The sequence below is a fragment of the Geotrypetes seraphini genome, chromosome 11, assembly GCF_902459505.1.
Source record: "Geotrypetes seraphini chromosome 11, aGeoSer1.1, whole genome shotgun sequence".
In the NCBI taxonomy this organism is placed as follows: Eukaryota; Metazoa; Chordata; class Amphibia; order Gymnophiona; family Dermophiidae; genus Geotrypetes; species Geotrypetes seraphini.
The window spans coordinates 19758893-19773603 of NC_047094.1; the positions used below are offsets into that span (position 1 = coordinate 19758893).

General features: G+C 45.8%; 2 protein-coding genes across 3 annotated transcripts in view; one reads left to right on the forward strand and one right to left on the reverse strand.

The window, feature by feature from the left end:
• Positions 1–14711, reverse strand: part of NSMCE1 (NSE1 homolog, SMC5-SMC6 complex component) — a 114024-nt gene that overhangs the window by 45587 nt on the left and 53726 nt on the right. The gene's annotated exons all lie outside the window — the stretch shown is intronic.
• Positions 1–14711, forward strand: part of IL4R (interleukin 4 receptor) — a 56808-nt gene that overhangs the window by 1312 nt on the left and 40785 nt on the right. Inside the window, exons 2-4 of the mRNA XM_033914928.1 lie at positions 2064–2124; positions 4444–4774; positions 13409–13530. Of these exons, the coding sequence (XP_033770819.1) occupies positions 13485–13530 (46 nt within the window). The 5' untranslated portion in view covers positions 2064–2124; positions 4444–4774; positions 13409–13484. The remainder of the gene's footprint in view (positions 1–2063; positions 2125–4443; positions 4775–13408; positions 13531–14711) is intronic.

Consider the following 14711-nt stretch of genomic DNA (forward strand, 5'->3'; position numbering starts at 1 on the left):
TGGGAAACCATCCCCATGTCATTTTTTAGGGAGAGAGGAAAGAATCAGAGTATGAATGGGCACAGCCACTGACCCTCAAGCCTTGCATTGAAGAATGCTGGTGGACAAGGACTGAGGTTGAGATAGACACTAAAGAATGGCATGGGATGGTTTCCTGCTGTTATCCGAGGGGACGGGAATGGTGATGAATTTTGTCACCATGTCATTCTCTGCCCAGCAATCTCACAATCTAACTATGGTTCATGGTGGGGAGTCGGGTGAATACTAGTGAAGCATAAGGAATGGTCTGAAATTTGACAGCTAAAATATAATGCTAAGAAATTTTTTGTAAGGACTTAAATGTTAACTAGGGAATGACTAGCTGCGGGTAACCCGCCGAAACAGTGGTGGTGGGGGGGGAACTGCTCACTGTGGGCATGGGGACAAAGCTATCCACAGCCCCGTGGAGCGATGAATGGCCTTGTCCCCGCAGTTAAGGGAGGGAACACGCGCGGTCACCCTCCTTCCTACCTACTAAATCTATCTCCTTCCCTCCCCTTTACCTTCATGGCGCGTTAGTAAAGTAAGTTGCTCAAGCCGGCCGAGTCTGCCTGCAGTCGCGTGTGTGTGTACAACTTACTTTAATATCGTGCCGCGAAGGTAAGGGGGAGGGGGATTCTCGGGCCGCGCATGGGGGTGCTGAAGGGATGTGAAGTGGCGAGAGGGAAGGGTGATGGGGGGGAGAAGGCTCTGAAAGGGAAATAGGGAAGACAAGAGTGGGCAGGAGACGCTGGAAGTGAAATGGGAAGATAAGAGTGGACAGAAGACGTTGGAAGGGAAATGGGGAAGACAGAGTGGGGAGAAGACAGAGATGCCAGACTATGGGGGGAGCGGAGGGAAGAAGATGGGTGTCAGACCAATTGGGGTGGGGGGTGAAGGGAGAGGCACAGTAACAGAGCAAATGGAAGTTGCTGAGAGAAGACAGACAGTGGATGGAAGGAATTGAGAAGATGAGGAAAGCAGAAACCAGACAACATAAGAATATAAGATGTTGCCTCCGCTGGGTCAGACCAGAGGTCCATCGCGCCCAGCAGCCCGCTCCCGCGGCGTCCCATCAGATCCATGACCTATAAAGTGATCCTTTGTCTGAAACCCTTCATTCCCTTTTTTCCTTCTATCTATTAACCTTTCATAGTCCTATCTCTACCTCTATCTGTATCCCTCAAACCCCGAATCCTTCAGGAATTTATCCAATCCCTTTTTGAAATCCCGTAATGTACTCTGTCCTATCACAACCTCCGGAAGCGCATTCCAGGTGTCTGGGTGAAAAAGAATTTCCTAGCATTAGTTCTGAACCTGTCCCCTTTCAATTTCTCCGAGTGCCCCCTTGTTCTTGTGGTTCCCAATAGGCTGAAGAATCTGTCCCTCCCCACCTTCTCTATGCCTTTCATGATCTTGTATGTCTCCTCTGAGTCTCTGCTTCTCCAGGGAGAAGAGCCCCAACCTTTCTAACCTATCTGCATATAGAAGATTTTCCATACCTTTTATCATTTTTGTCGCTCATATCTGAACCCTCTCAAGTATTGCCATGTCCTTCTTTAGGTACGGTGACCAATATTGGACACAGTACTCCAGATGCGGGCACACCATCGCATGATACAGCGGCATGATGACTTCCTTCATTCTGGTTGTGATACCCTTCTTAATATGCCCTTGGAAATCTGTCTGGAAACATAGACCCAACAAGCTGTACTGATTTTTTAAGTTGCGCCAGTCAGGGAACCCTTTCTGAGTGACCTGCTTCAACTGTAGCCATGTATAACCTTGAGACTTTGATATTCCAAATGTTTGTTGTAATTGTAATAAATTTACCATTTTCCTATTCAGAATTACATTATTTAGAGTACGAATGCCTGCCTGCAACCAATGTTTCCAGAGGATTTTAGGCTTGCCGATTTCTATCTTGGAGTTCAACCATAGGGATTGACATTTGGTTTGCTGTATCAGAATAGGAGTTAAAGCATCTATAAATTTTAACATCACCCAAGTTGAACGAAAAATAATGTTGTTTTTATATATTCTAGGCTGCACCTTCAAAAAGATATAAAAAGGATGGAGTCAGTCCAGAGGAAGGTTACTAAAATGGTATGTCATCATAAGGCATATAGGGACAGACTTAAAGATCTCAATATGTACAGTATATTTAGAGTAAAGGCTGGAGAGGGGAGATATGATAGAGATATTTAAATAAAAAAATAACAAAAAATACTACAAGCCAGAGGTGGGCTGGCCAAACGAGATACTCATTCACACAAAAAGACCTCAAATATTAAACAGACCAAACGGACTACAAGCTGCCACACTTTTTGTCATTGGCAAAAAAAACTCCACCATGTTGAGAAACATATCTCGTTTGGCCAGCCCACTTCTGGCTTGTAGTGATTTTTTGATTGGTTTGCTACTATTTATGATTTGTATTGAGAGATGTTTAAATAGCTATGTGGTGTAAATGTGCATGAGTTAATTGAAAGGAAGCTCTGGAATGAGAGGGCATAGAACAGGGGTAGGGAACTCCGGTCCTCGAGAGCCGTATTCCAGTCGGGTTTTCAGGATTTCCCCAATGAATATGCATTGAAAGCCGTGCATGCAAATAGATCTCATGCATATTCATTGGGGAAATCCTGAAAACCCGACTGGAATATGGCTCTCGAGACCGGAGTTCCCTACCCCTGGCATAGAATGAAGAGGTGACAGGCTCCGGAGTAATCAAAGGAAATCCTTTTTTACAGAAAGGGTGGTAGATGCGTGGAATAGTCTCCCGGTAGTGACGGTGATGAAGACTGTGTCTGAAGAAGAAGTGGGATAGGCACGTGGGATCTCAGAGAGAGAAAGAGATAATGGTTACTGCGGATGGGCCATTTGCCCTTTATCTACCATCATGTTTCTATGTGATAATGACAACTTCCATGTGTCATTTCCCTTTAGCTAATGATGGCAACTTCCTGAGTGCCACTGTTATCACAGTTTAGGAAAGGATCTCTCTGGGGCAGGGCACCAATTGCTGTACTTGCTTGCAACATGTCTTTGAACTTGTCTTTTTTAATTCTAAATCTAAAACTCTCTCCTGATCTTAGATCTTCCCCTCTTTGATCCAGGAGCTCCAGCTATTTTTCTTTTTGTCCCCCATTTCTCCCCATCCTCTTCTCTTCCACCCCCAGTCTCTTCAATCTTCTGTCTTCAACTCTGTCTCTTCCCTTCTTAGCACTGGTCACTAAAATCACTTACCCTATCAAAATAGAGCTCCTTTTACTATTGCTAAAAAATTTAAATTGAATCAGGTTGGGCAGACTGGATGGACCATTCAGGTCTTTATCTGCCGTCATCTACTATGTTACTATGCTATTACTACCATTTCGATAGCACTACCATACGTAGGCATCGCTGTACACAATCACAAAGAAGAAGACAGTCCCTGCTCAAAAGAGCTTACAATCTAAACCAGTGTATCGCAAACCGTGGGCCGCAGCAGATTCCAGGTGTGTCCTGCCGAGACGCCAGAAAGGAGCAGAGGCGCCGGCTATGTCTAGGCTGTGCCTCTCATGACCAAAGGCACGTCCTGTAGGCGGTCAGCCGGCACCGACTCTCCTCCTCACTGGCGTCTCTCCTCCTCTCTCCATACCTCCCCTCCTCCTGGATCCCCCACCGGTGAAGTGACAGGTTCAGGGTTGCAGCCGGAGGGCCTTTGCGCACGTGCGGACATCGACGTGATGACATCACGCATGTGCGTGACCTCATCACATCAACAACCATGCTCTACTGGGTGCCTTCCGGCCAGGGCACTGGTAGTGTGCCGCCGGGCCGACTAAATTTGTGGGACACTGATCTAAACAGACAAGACAGATAAACAGGATGTCATGGATACAGTTAAGGGGAAGGGTTAATCAGCTGGCTGGGTTGGAGGGCAGAGGGGAGTACAGGACAATCAAGCCATTGTGATGTCACTGACGAGGTTGACTCTTATTGGTGGAATGAGGCATTATGACATCACTATCTCAGCTCTGCTTCCCAAAGACTGAAACTCTTCACACTACTACTATTATTACTATGAGTTTGCAAACTTACATATAAAGAATTGGACTGAAAACAGTCTATTGTCTTTAAACATGTGAGCAAAGAACACTGCTGTATCCACAGTTTTTGTTTTTGTTTTCATCGGTGGATCATTGGGTCTCCCCATTTTCCTTTGTTGTGATACAATTAATTTAAACATAAACACTTCAAAGAAGGCACTTTAAATACACAATTAATACATAAAACAATCATTCCCCCCCCCATAACTAATAGATGAAGACATATTATGGAATTACAATATTATAATTAAGTAATTTTAGTAATCAGAATACATTTCCCTCCCCCTCCCCACCCACCCACCCAATTCAAATCTTTTTTTTTTTTTTTTTAAAGGAGAACCGAAAAATGTCACTGTAATTCTTTCCGAGCCCGACTCGACTCGCCAAGTCCAGTAAATGGCTCTTCATTTCTCCCTCTCGCCTGCCTGGACTGGATCCAAGAGAAAGCAGGAGCTGGCGAGGCAGCAAATGTGCAGTTTATCACGTTGATTCAGTGCAACGTCTGGGAACCCTTGTGATCGGGGCTGTCCAGGAAGGCGCAGCTCATTCGCCCCACAAGATCTTGTGGGCGGGGTCTGGCTTCCGACGGGGAAGTCCGCGCGGCCGAGGAGAGAAGCCGGAGACGAGGCAGACAGCCGCCGTCCGACCGAGGAAGCTTTCATCGGGTGAGTTGCTCCATTCGTTCGCTTAAGAGCCGGCTTCTGCTGCGCTTGGAGGGCGCGTGGATCTCTTATCCGTTTTCTCCGCGTAACCCAACTTTCTCCGCGTAACTCAGCCCTGAATCGGAGCTCGAATCCGTCCGTGAAAGGGACAATTAACTTCCAGTTTCCTCCTCTTTTTAAGCCTAGGTGTGATTTTCTGTTGATGCATTTCAATAATATAAAGATCTAGCCTTCCCCACCCCCCCTCCCCCTCCAGTTCTTCACTTGAAATACCTCTTCCTTCTTTATGAAGGGGAAGGAAATCCGTTTAAGAGATTTTTCAGACACCCACTATAGCACGTACGCTGTAAAGGAAATTGTGCAGGCGGATCTTTTCCATTCAGTTACGAATAAGTGAAATTTTGCGGGGGTAGAGAGAGGGTGGTGAGGGGTTATGCAGAAGTCAAATGAACCCTGAAGGATGTGGACTTCTTCAAAAGCCTGGATCACCAGGCTTAGCTGAAAATTGGCTGGCTTTCCCAAGAAGACTGAGATCTCTGGGAATCTGGAATGCACAGTTCCAGTTCCTGAGATTCTGGAAGGGGTAAAACACGGACCTCGTGGATCTAAAACTACGTCCTTAAAAATCTGAGGGGTAGGGGTAAAACGTGGACCTGACGGACCTCGCGGATCTAAACCCATACGGCCTTAAAAATCTTGAGGTCCGTGTCCGTGGCGCTTGTAGTTTCTGTCGCTGACAGACCTTGATGAGATTTTAACGCTGACGGATCCGTCTCAGCATAGGGAGGGAAAAGTGTTAGGATCCGTCAGCGCTAAAAATCTCTTCGAGGTCTGTCAGAGCCAAAGACTCGTGCTGGAGCGGCAGAGCAGAAGCCAAGAGAGCGGGGACATAGGTTTTGGACGTGCATTATGGAAAAGAAGTCTCCAAACTCCAGCACGAGTCTCTGGCTCTGACAGACCTCGAAGAGATTTTTAGCGCTGACTGATCCTAACACTTTTCCCTCCCGATGCTGAGACGGATCCGTCAGCGCTAAAATCTCATCAAGGTCTGTCAGCGACAGAAACTACAAGCGCCACGGACACGGACCGACACGGACCTCAGATTTTTAAGGCCGTAAGGGTTTAGATCCGCGAGGTCCGTCAGGTCCGTGAGGTCTGCGTTTTACCCCTTCCCAAATCTGAGGTCCGTGCCACTTGTAGTTTCTGGCTCTGACAGACCTCTATGACAATTTAGCTCTGACGGATCCTAACACTTTTCCCTCCCTATGCTGAGACGGATCCGTCAGCGCTAAAATCTCATCAAGGTCTGACAGCGACAGAAACTACAAGCGCCACGGACACGGACCTCAGATTTTTAAGGCCGTACGGGTTTAGATCCGTGAGGTCCGTGTTTTACCCCTTCCCAAATCTGAGGTCCGTGCCACTTGTAGTTTCTGGCTCTGACAGACCTCTATGACAATTTAGCTCTGACGGATCCTAATGCTTTTCCCTCCCTATGTTGAGACTAACCGCAAAACTTTTGCCCTGAGGTCTGTGCCACTTTTGGTCTCAGCATAGGGAGGGAAAAGCATTAGGATCCGTCAGCGACTAAAATGTCATAGAGGTCTGTCAGAGCCAGAGACTAAAAGTGGCGCAGACCTCAGATTTTTAAGGATGTGCAGGTCAGATCTGTGAGGTCCGCGAGGTCAGATGCACTGCATTCCTTTGCACATATTTTTTAACCCCTTCCCCCCCAAAACCCAGCTATGTGCCATCCAGTGTCATATTGCGGGGGGCTCTCGGAATTAGCGCGGAGGGAGAGATCTGAAGGAAGGGACGATCGGGCTAATTAGCAAAAGCCACGGTGTGCCTCCTCCCTCCTTAGCCATTAGGGAAGGCAGAGCCGGGGGCCTGAGCTGAGCGTGCAGGGAAAGCGGTGGAAAAGGCTAAAAGGTGGACTTGTCAATGCACGGACCTCAGATTTTTAAGGACTTGCGGTTTTCAGATCTGCGAGGTCCCTAAGGTCCGTGTTTTACCACTTCCCAGAATAATCTTATACAAATGATAAACAGCTGTAGAACTGCAGATGTTCATTCTCATGAATGCCAGACGAACATAAGAATATACATACTGGGTCAGATCAATGGTCAGTCTAACCCTGTGTTTCCAATAGGTTCCAATCCAGGTCACAAGGACCTGGCAGAAATTTAAATAGTAGCAGCATTCCGGAATCCCAAAGATTAACAAGATTCTGGAATCCCAAAGAATAGCAACATTCCATGCTACCGATCCCAGGGCAAGCAGAGGCTTCCCCAATGTCTATCTCTATGGCAAACCATGGACTTTTCCTCCAGGAACTTGACCAAACCTTTTTTTTTTTTTAACCCAGACAGATATAAATACTTAATTGAATTGAGAATGATTTGAATGTTATTTTCTTATTGACTGATGTTTTTCTCCAGTGATTGTCTGGTTCGCTTTGTAAAATTGTTTTCTGCATAGAACTTAATGTAATTTTGCAGAATATAAAAGCACATTGGTAACAGCTGTTACCACATCCTCTGGCATCAAGTTCCAGAGCTTAACTATTCTTTGGGTAGAAAAAGAAAGTTTCCTCCTATTTGTTTTAAAAGTACAGTATTTCCATATCATTTCATTTAGTGTCCCCTAGTCTTCGTCTTTTTTGACAGTGAAAATCAATTCACTTGTTCTACGCAGGATTTTCTAGGCTTCCATCATATCCCCCCTGAGCCATCTTTTCAGGGTTAGGGGGGATTCAATATATGGCACTCATATTTGGGCACCCTTCCAAGATGCACACATAACTTATGAGCTGCCAAGTTCCCAAGTTTTCCAGGTTCATAGTCTTAAGCGCACGAGACAGATGCGCACTGACAAACGAGCGACAACAATTCAGTGCAGGATTTCATGGCGCCGAAGAAAAACCTTCTTTTAAAGGGCTCCGACGATGGGGGGAGAACCCCTCCACTTTACTTAATAGTGATCGTGCTGGCGTTGGGGGGGTTGTAACCCCACATTATACTGTAAACTCAACTTTTTCTCTAGGGAAAAAGTTAAGTTTTCATTATAATGTGGGGGTTACACCCCCCCCCAACACCAGCACGATCCCTATTAAGTAGAGTGGGGGGGTTCCCCCCACACCCCTTTCAGTGCTCTTTAAAAGAAGGTTTTTCTTCGGCGCCATGAAGTCCTGCGCTGAATTGTTGGCGCTCGTTTGTCGGCGCGCGTCTGTCTTGCGCGCCTAAGACCCGTCACCGCCCAGAAGGCTATGACCCTTGGTGTGGGATAGAAAATTTTAATAAAACTTAGAAACTTAGGGCTCCTTTTACGAAGGCGTGGTAGCAGTTTAACGTGCGCTAAACCGCCAGGCGCACTAGCTGCTACCACCTCTTGAGCAGGCGGTAGTTTTTCGGCCAGCGCGGGGGTTAGCATGTGATGAAAAGTCACGCACGTTAATCCCGCTAGCACTGCTTCATAAAAGGAGCCCTTAGCTGTTAAGCATCAATAATTAGGATACTAAGAACCGTCAACATGTTTTGTAAGTAACTGTTTTAGTGACAGTAATTCTACGGATGGCCCATTCAACGTAGAACATTGAGATTGGAATTCAGACATCTAGGCTGGGATGTGCTCAGTCCCAGTGGTATTTTACAAAAGGCTCTGATGAACATGGAACCTTTTGTAAAATACCTAGGAGGACATGCAGGTACACTTGTGTCTTTTTGCCAGCATGCATTGTGGGTGCAAAAAGGCACAAAGAAAAAAAAAAGGTAATATAAATCCAGCACTTTCTACGTGATTTCTCACCACTTCCATCTCTAGCTGCTCCATTTTACAAACCTAGATGTACAAGTGTCGCCATTTGAGCAGTGAGGCCACAATTGTTATTTTTCTTCATTTTGGAGGTGGGAATAAACAGAGAATTAAGGAGAATTACTCCCTTACCCAGGATTCTCCATATGGCCCACAAAATTGTGCACCCAAATTTGGGCGTGCAACCATGAATGAGCAATAATTAGGGGCTAACAACCGATTATTGCAGTTAATTGGCTTCAATTAGGATTTGCAACTGTATCATAATTAGAAAAACCCTGAAATCCATGCTGGATAATGGATGTGGCAAAATTGGCAGTGAAAGAGTTAAGGGCATGAGGGTTAGAGGATAAAGGTCTGCGGTGCCCCCTTCCCTTGGTGCTCTACTTGTTTTGCTTAATATTTAATCCAGGTGTGATCTAATCTACACATGTACATCCTGCTATTTACATAGGAGGTGCTTATAACTCCTAAGTTGTTTTAGCATATCATTTGTTTCAGTAATTAAATATCAAATTAAAGTTCATATTTTTATAGATGTGCATAAACATAATTATATAGTAAAGAAAATATGTGGGTACGGTGGCATGGTAAGGGGGGGTAGGTGGGCAGTCTGCTCTGGGCACCATCTTGGTGGGGGGGGCGGCACCCGTCCTCCTCTCCACCCCCACCGCTCCTTCCCCACCCCCTCCCCCCACATGCCCCTTCCCTTCCCCCATACCTTTGTAGCGTTCCCGGCGTGAGCAGCAACCCCTACTTGCTGCTCGCGCCAGCATCGGCACTTCCTTGGCCCGTGCCTAGGAAGTGACATTGGAGGAAAAGCCGACGCTGGCACGAGCAGCAGGTTGGGGGGGTCGCTGCTCATTCCGGGAACGTTGCAAAGGTACGGGGGAAGGGAAGGGCCGCATGTGAGTGGTATGAGTGGGCAGGAAAGGAGCAGATGGGGATGGAGAAGCAGGTGGGTGAGGGGTGCCTCTCACCCTCGCTACGGCACTGTGTGGGTAGCTTCAAACTGAAATAATAGTCAAAATGCAAAACAAGCTATGCTCAGGCAGATGCAAATATTTTGGCTTCTTTGTGATGCTTTATACTGCAGCTAATTAACATGTTGCAGTGTTATATTTTCATGTGTGTGCAGAGGTTTTAGGATCTGTGAGTGAACACACAACCAACTTAAAGGGAACACTGATGATGAGAAGAGGGATAGGTAATAGAGAATGACACGGTAACAAAATTCATCACCGTTCCCGTCCCCGCGGATAACCGCGGGAAATAATCCCATGTCATTGTCTAGTGTCTATTTCAACCTCGGTCCTTCTACACCATCATTCTTCAAAGCAAAGCTTGCGGGTCAGTGGTTGTGTCCATTCATACTCTGATTCTTCCTTCTCTCCTTAAAGAATGACATGAAGATGGTTTCCCGAGTTTATCCGTGGGGACGGGAACGGTGATGAATTTTGTCACCGTGTCATTCTCTATTGGAGACCACTGCAGTAGACCATATCGTCACCAAATAAACTTGAGTTTGCCTCATATGTTTACATACAATGTTTTATTCGTTGTTAATTCACAGTCCCAAACTATGCACAAAACTGGAAACTATTGAATGTCTGAAACAATCCTTAATCACCCTGTTTAACTTACTGAACTCACTATAAGCCAAAATCTTTCATTGAACAGTTCCTCAGTATGCCACACTCATACTATATTTTCAATTTGAAGTTGGTGTGGTAGCCATCTTCATTGGAACATTGTGAATGATTTTTTTTTTTTTTTAAATATATATTTTTCTTATACAAAATGTCCCACTTCAGTGTCCTGATTCTTACTAAAGTGCCAGCACTGTATTTATCATCCCCGACCCTGAGGAAGGAGTGAAACGCGTCGGAGGGGCTTGATACAGTTTGTTCCATGCCATGTGAAGCTAAGTAGCATTTGATTAAACGTTATTATTTTTGATACAAGCACTGGCACCTGAGAGGAAAGAAGACCTCTTAGGTGCCAGTGCGTTCCAAGCGTCCACCACTCGTTGTGTGAAGCAGACAAATATCGGGAAATTCTGCTTCACACAACGAGTGGTGGACGCTTGGAACGCACTCCCGGAGGAGGTCAAGTTTAATAATAATTTGATTAATCGCTTAATCTAAATTCTAAGCGATGTACATAATAATAAAAATTACAAAATAAGGGGAATAATACAGTAAATAACAAAACTAAGACTAACGAGACTATTGACAAATTTAACGAAACTAGGAACATAAGGGAGGAGAAGGATAAGAGTTTGTTTAAAAGTTATAGAAACAAATAAGGGAGATACATAAGGAGAGGGAAGATAAAAATTACTTCAATAAAATTATAGAGAAAAAATAAAATTAGATAGAAGACTAAATGATTAATTTACAAAGGCATCTTTAAAGAGAAAGCTCTTTAGTTTACCCTTGAATTTTTCCATATTGGATTCTTCCCTTAAGTGGCTAGGGAGAGAATTCCAAGTTTGGGGGGCCGTGACTGAAAAGGTCATGTTGGAGACCACCATTCCAGGATTCAAGGGCAAGTTGGATGCACACCTTCTCGCAAATCACATTGAGGGATACGAGTAAACAAGGTTTCTCAACAGGGAACACCTGGCTTGGCCTCCGCGAGTGCGGGTTGCCGGATTGGATGGACCTAGGGTCTGATCTGGCAAAGCCATTTCTTATGTTCTTATGGCACTTTAGTAAGAATCAGGACACTGAAGTGGGACATTTTGTATAAGAAAAATATATATTAAAAAAAATCATTCACAACGTTCCAATGAAGATGGCTACCACACCATCTTCAAATTGAAAATATAGTATGAGTGTGGCATACTGAGGAACTGTTCAATGAAAGATTTTGGCTTATAGTGAGTTCAGTAAGTTAAACAGGGTGATTAAGGATTGTTTCAGTTATTCGTTGTTAGCAATATGTAAAATAGACTTACTGTTGACTCTTTTCCTCCTTTTCTCTAGAATCTGCCTTCCGCGTTAAAAACCAGAATTCAATCTCTAAGTGCAAATTAAGCTAAAATAAAACAGCCATGTTTGCAGTTCTGTATAAAGAAGAAGTTGGGGGTGGGGAAGAGAGAAAGTCCCTCCTAAAAATATAGAGCCCTCTTAGGTCAGTTTGGTATCTCATTTGTAATGCTGGCACTGTTGTATTGAGGATCTGGATTTGATTCCCAGGTCAGATCTTCTTTCCTCTCAGGTCAGCTGGTGGGGGGAGGGGGGGCTGGAGATGGTTTGTAGGAGGAAGTACTGCTCACTTATTGGCTAGTTAACTTTGATGAATGCAAAGTCCTGCAGTAACAACTGGATCTGGAAAGGCCCCTCGGTCTCCTATCCCCCCCCACCCCAGAACCCACCTTATATATATATCCCCTTGAATAAATCACATAACAACAGTTTTGGAAAAAACAAGTTGCAGCTCTGTTTATTATAACAACAAATAACCAATTATACAACCATCAAGCTACCACACATTAACAAGAAAACAGCTTTTTGGCCCCGTGACCCCGCCCCTGTCAGCAAGGGTCAAGGGGGTGGCAGGTGCCGCCCTGCCCCATCGGCCGGGTCACCAGCCCACCTGGGACTTGCTACCGAACCAGCTTCCCTTCTGCCGCTCATCTCCAGATGAGCCCTATCTTTTGGTAGCTCTAACCCCGCCCGCAACTCTCGAGCTCCCAACCCGGGAACCAACTAAAGCTCCAAACAGGGAGGGAGGGTGACCTGCCTTCCAGGAGCAAGAACCAAGGACATCGTGGACAAAATTGAAATGATACTGGAAGGGGCGGAGACAGAAGAGACCGCTATAGTGATCCACATTGGGACGAATGATGTCAGCAGGAGAGACTACAAAAGAAACACGCTATTAGAACAGTTCAAGATTCTGGGAAGGAAGCTGAGGATGAAGGCCCAGAAGATAATGTTCTCAGAGATCCTACCAGTACTGAGGGCAGATGTGAAAAGGCAGGAGGAACTACAATCAATAAATGCGTGGATGAGAAGATGGTGCGAGGAAGAAGGATTCCACTTCGTGAGGAACTGGGGCAAGAGCAAGCTCTACAGGAAAGATGGACTTCACCTGAGCGCAGCGGGAACTAGACTCCTAGCAAACAACATCAAGAGAGGAATAGAACTGGCTTTAAACTAAGAGGAAGGGGAAAGCTGACAGTTGACCTAGGGTCGACGATTTGGAAGACGGTATCTTGTGAAGATACTGAGGGGAAAAATGGCTGGGAAGATACAATGACTAAAATGCAGGAGTCGACTAACCCAGAAGAAGAAGTTACAATGTTTACAGCAAAAGAGAAGAAAATAAGGACCGAAGCACAGGGAAAGGAAAGGAGGACAACAAAATACCAAGATCTAAAATGCATATATGCTAATGCAATTTTTCTGACCTGAGTTGGGCAAATTACTTCGTAGACATATATTAGACATAGTTTCTGCAAGGAAAAAAAATAATGTATTGTAGTTAGTAGTTACTTGTTTAATGAAAGCAATATGTTATTTTTAGTTACTTTTTAATGTTTGCCTGAGGACTTGATTGAGAACCCTTGCTTCAATGTATTTAATATCAGGGCCATCCCGAGGGCCATGTGCAAGGGAGATGGGTATACAAAAATCACCCCCCCCCCCCATCCATTGTCTCCATGTGGTGTCCATAGAACAGTGAGTGGGGTGGGGTGCTGGGGGCGTGTCACACAGGGTTCAGTTTAATCTAATGTAATAATTAAACTATTGGCCATGCCAAATTGTATTCACTGACATTAAAGTTGTTTGTATTTTGTTTTTGGCTTTTGAGATGGTTAATATCTCTTCATGCAAGAAGAACAAAGCAACCGGTGGATTGTCTAAAAGGCAGATGTCAGCTTGCTAGGATGATTCTGTTTTGGCTGCTGCTTCTTTCCTGTGGGCTCCTGCACGGTAAGGTCTGGTGACACTTAGACATGTCAGGGGTCATTTTATTATAGACTGAGAGGTTCCAGCATTGTACGTGTTTGCTGCTTATTTTATAAAAACCACAAACGGCAGCAAAAAAGGCCTGATGGACCTTCAAAGTAACTAACTTCTGTCTCGAGCACTGGACTACCAATCATATGCCATATAAATAATATACAGTCAAGTCTCGGTTTGCGAGTAACCCTGTTTGCGAGTGTTTTGCAAGACGAGCAAAACACTCAGCAAACTTTTGACTCGCAAACCGAGTGTTGACTCGATTTGCGAGCACCCCCCCTCCCCGATAACCAGCATCGCTTCCCCCCCGCTCGCAAAGGCCCCCTCGCTCCAACCGGCACCCCCCCCCCACCGCGCGAACCGGCCCCCTCGCCAGTACAACTTAAATTTACCCACCTCCCCGTCTAGCACCGGCACGCAGGCACAGCTCGTGTGCCTAGAAGATCTTCCGGCTTCCAGCTTCGGTTCATAGACAAAGCGTGCCTTTGTCCCGGCGCGCTTTTGACCTGACACCTCCGGCTTCTGCCTGCCTGCCTTGAGCATGCATCTGCGCATGCTCAAGGACTTCTAATTCTCCCTCTCGCCGAGAATAGAAGTCCTTGAGCATGCGCAGATGCATGCTCAAGGCAGGCAGGCAGAAGCCGAAGGTGGCAGGTCAAAAGCGCGCCGGGACAAAGGCGCGCTTTGTCTATGAACCGAAGCCGGAAGCCAGAAAATTTTCTAGGCACATGAGCTGTGCCTGCGTGCCGGTGCCAGTGGTAGTCGGGGAGGTGGGTAAATTTAAGTTGTACTGGCGGGGTGGGGGGGGGCGATTCGCGCGGTGGAGGGGTGCCGGTTGGAGCAAGGGGGCCTTTGCGAGCGGGGGGGGAGCGATGCCGGTTATCGGGGGTGGGGGGGGATGGGAACATATCAAAGCGAGTTTCCATTATTTCCTATGGGGAAACTCGCTTTGATAAACAAGCATTTTGGATTACGAGCATGCTCCTGGAACGGATTATGCTCGTAATCCAAGGTACCACTGTAATTGAAAAAAGGAGGGAGTCTCAGTGTGAAGGACCAGCGAAAGGAGAAAAACATCTCCAGCACTCACATGCTAAGGTGAAAGTCTAATAACCTCCACCTGCACACCATCATCGAATCCCTCCTGTGTG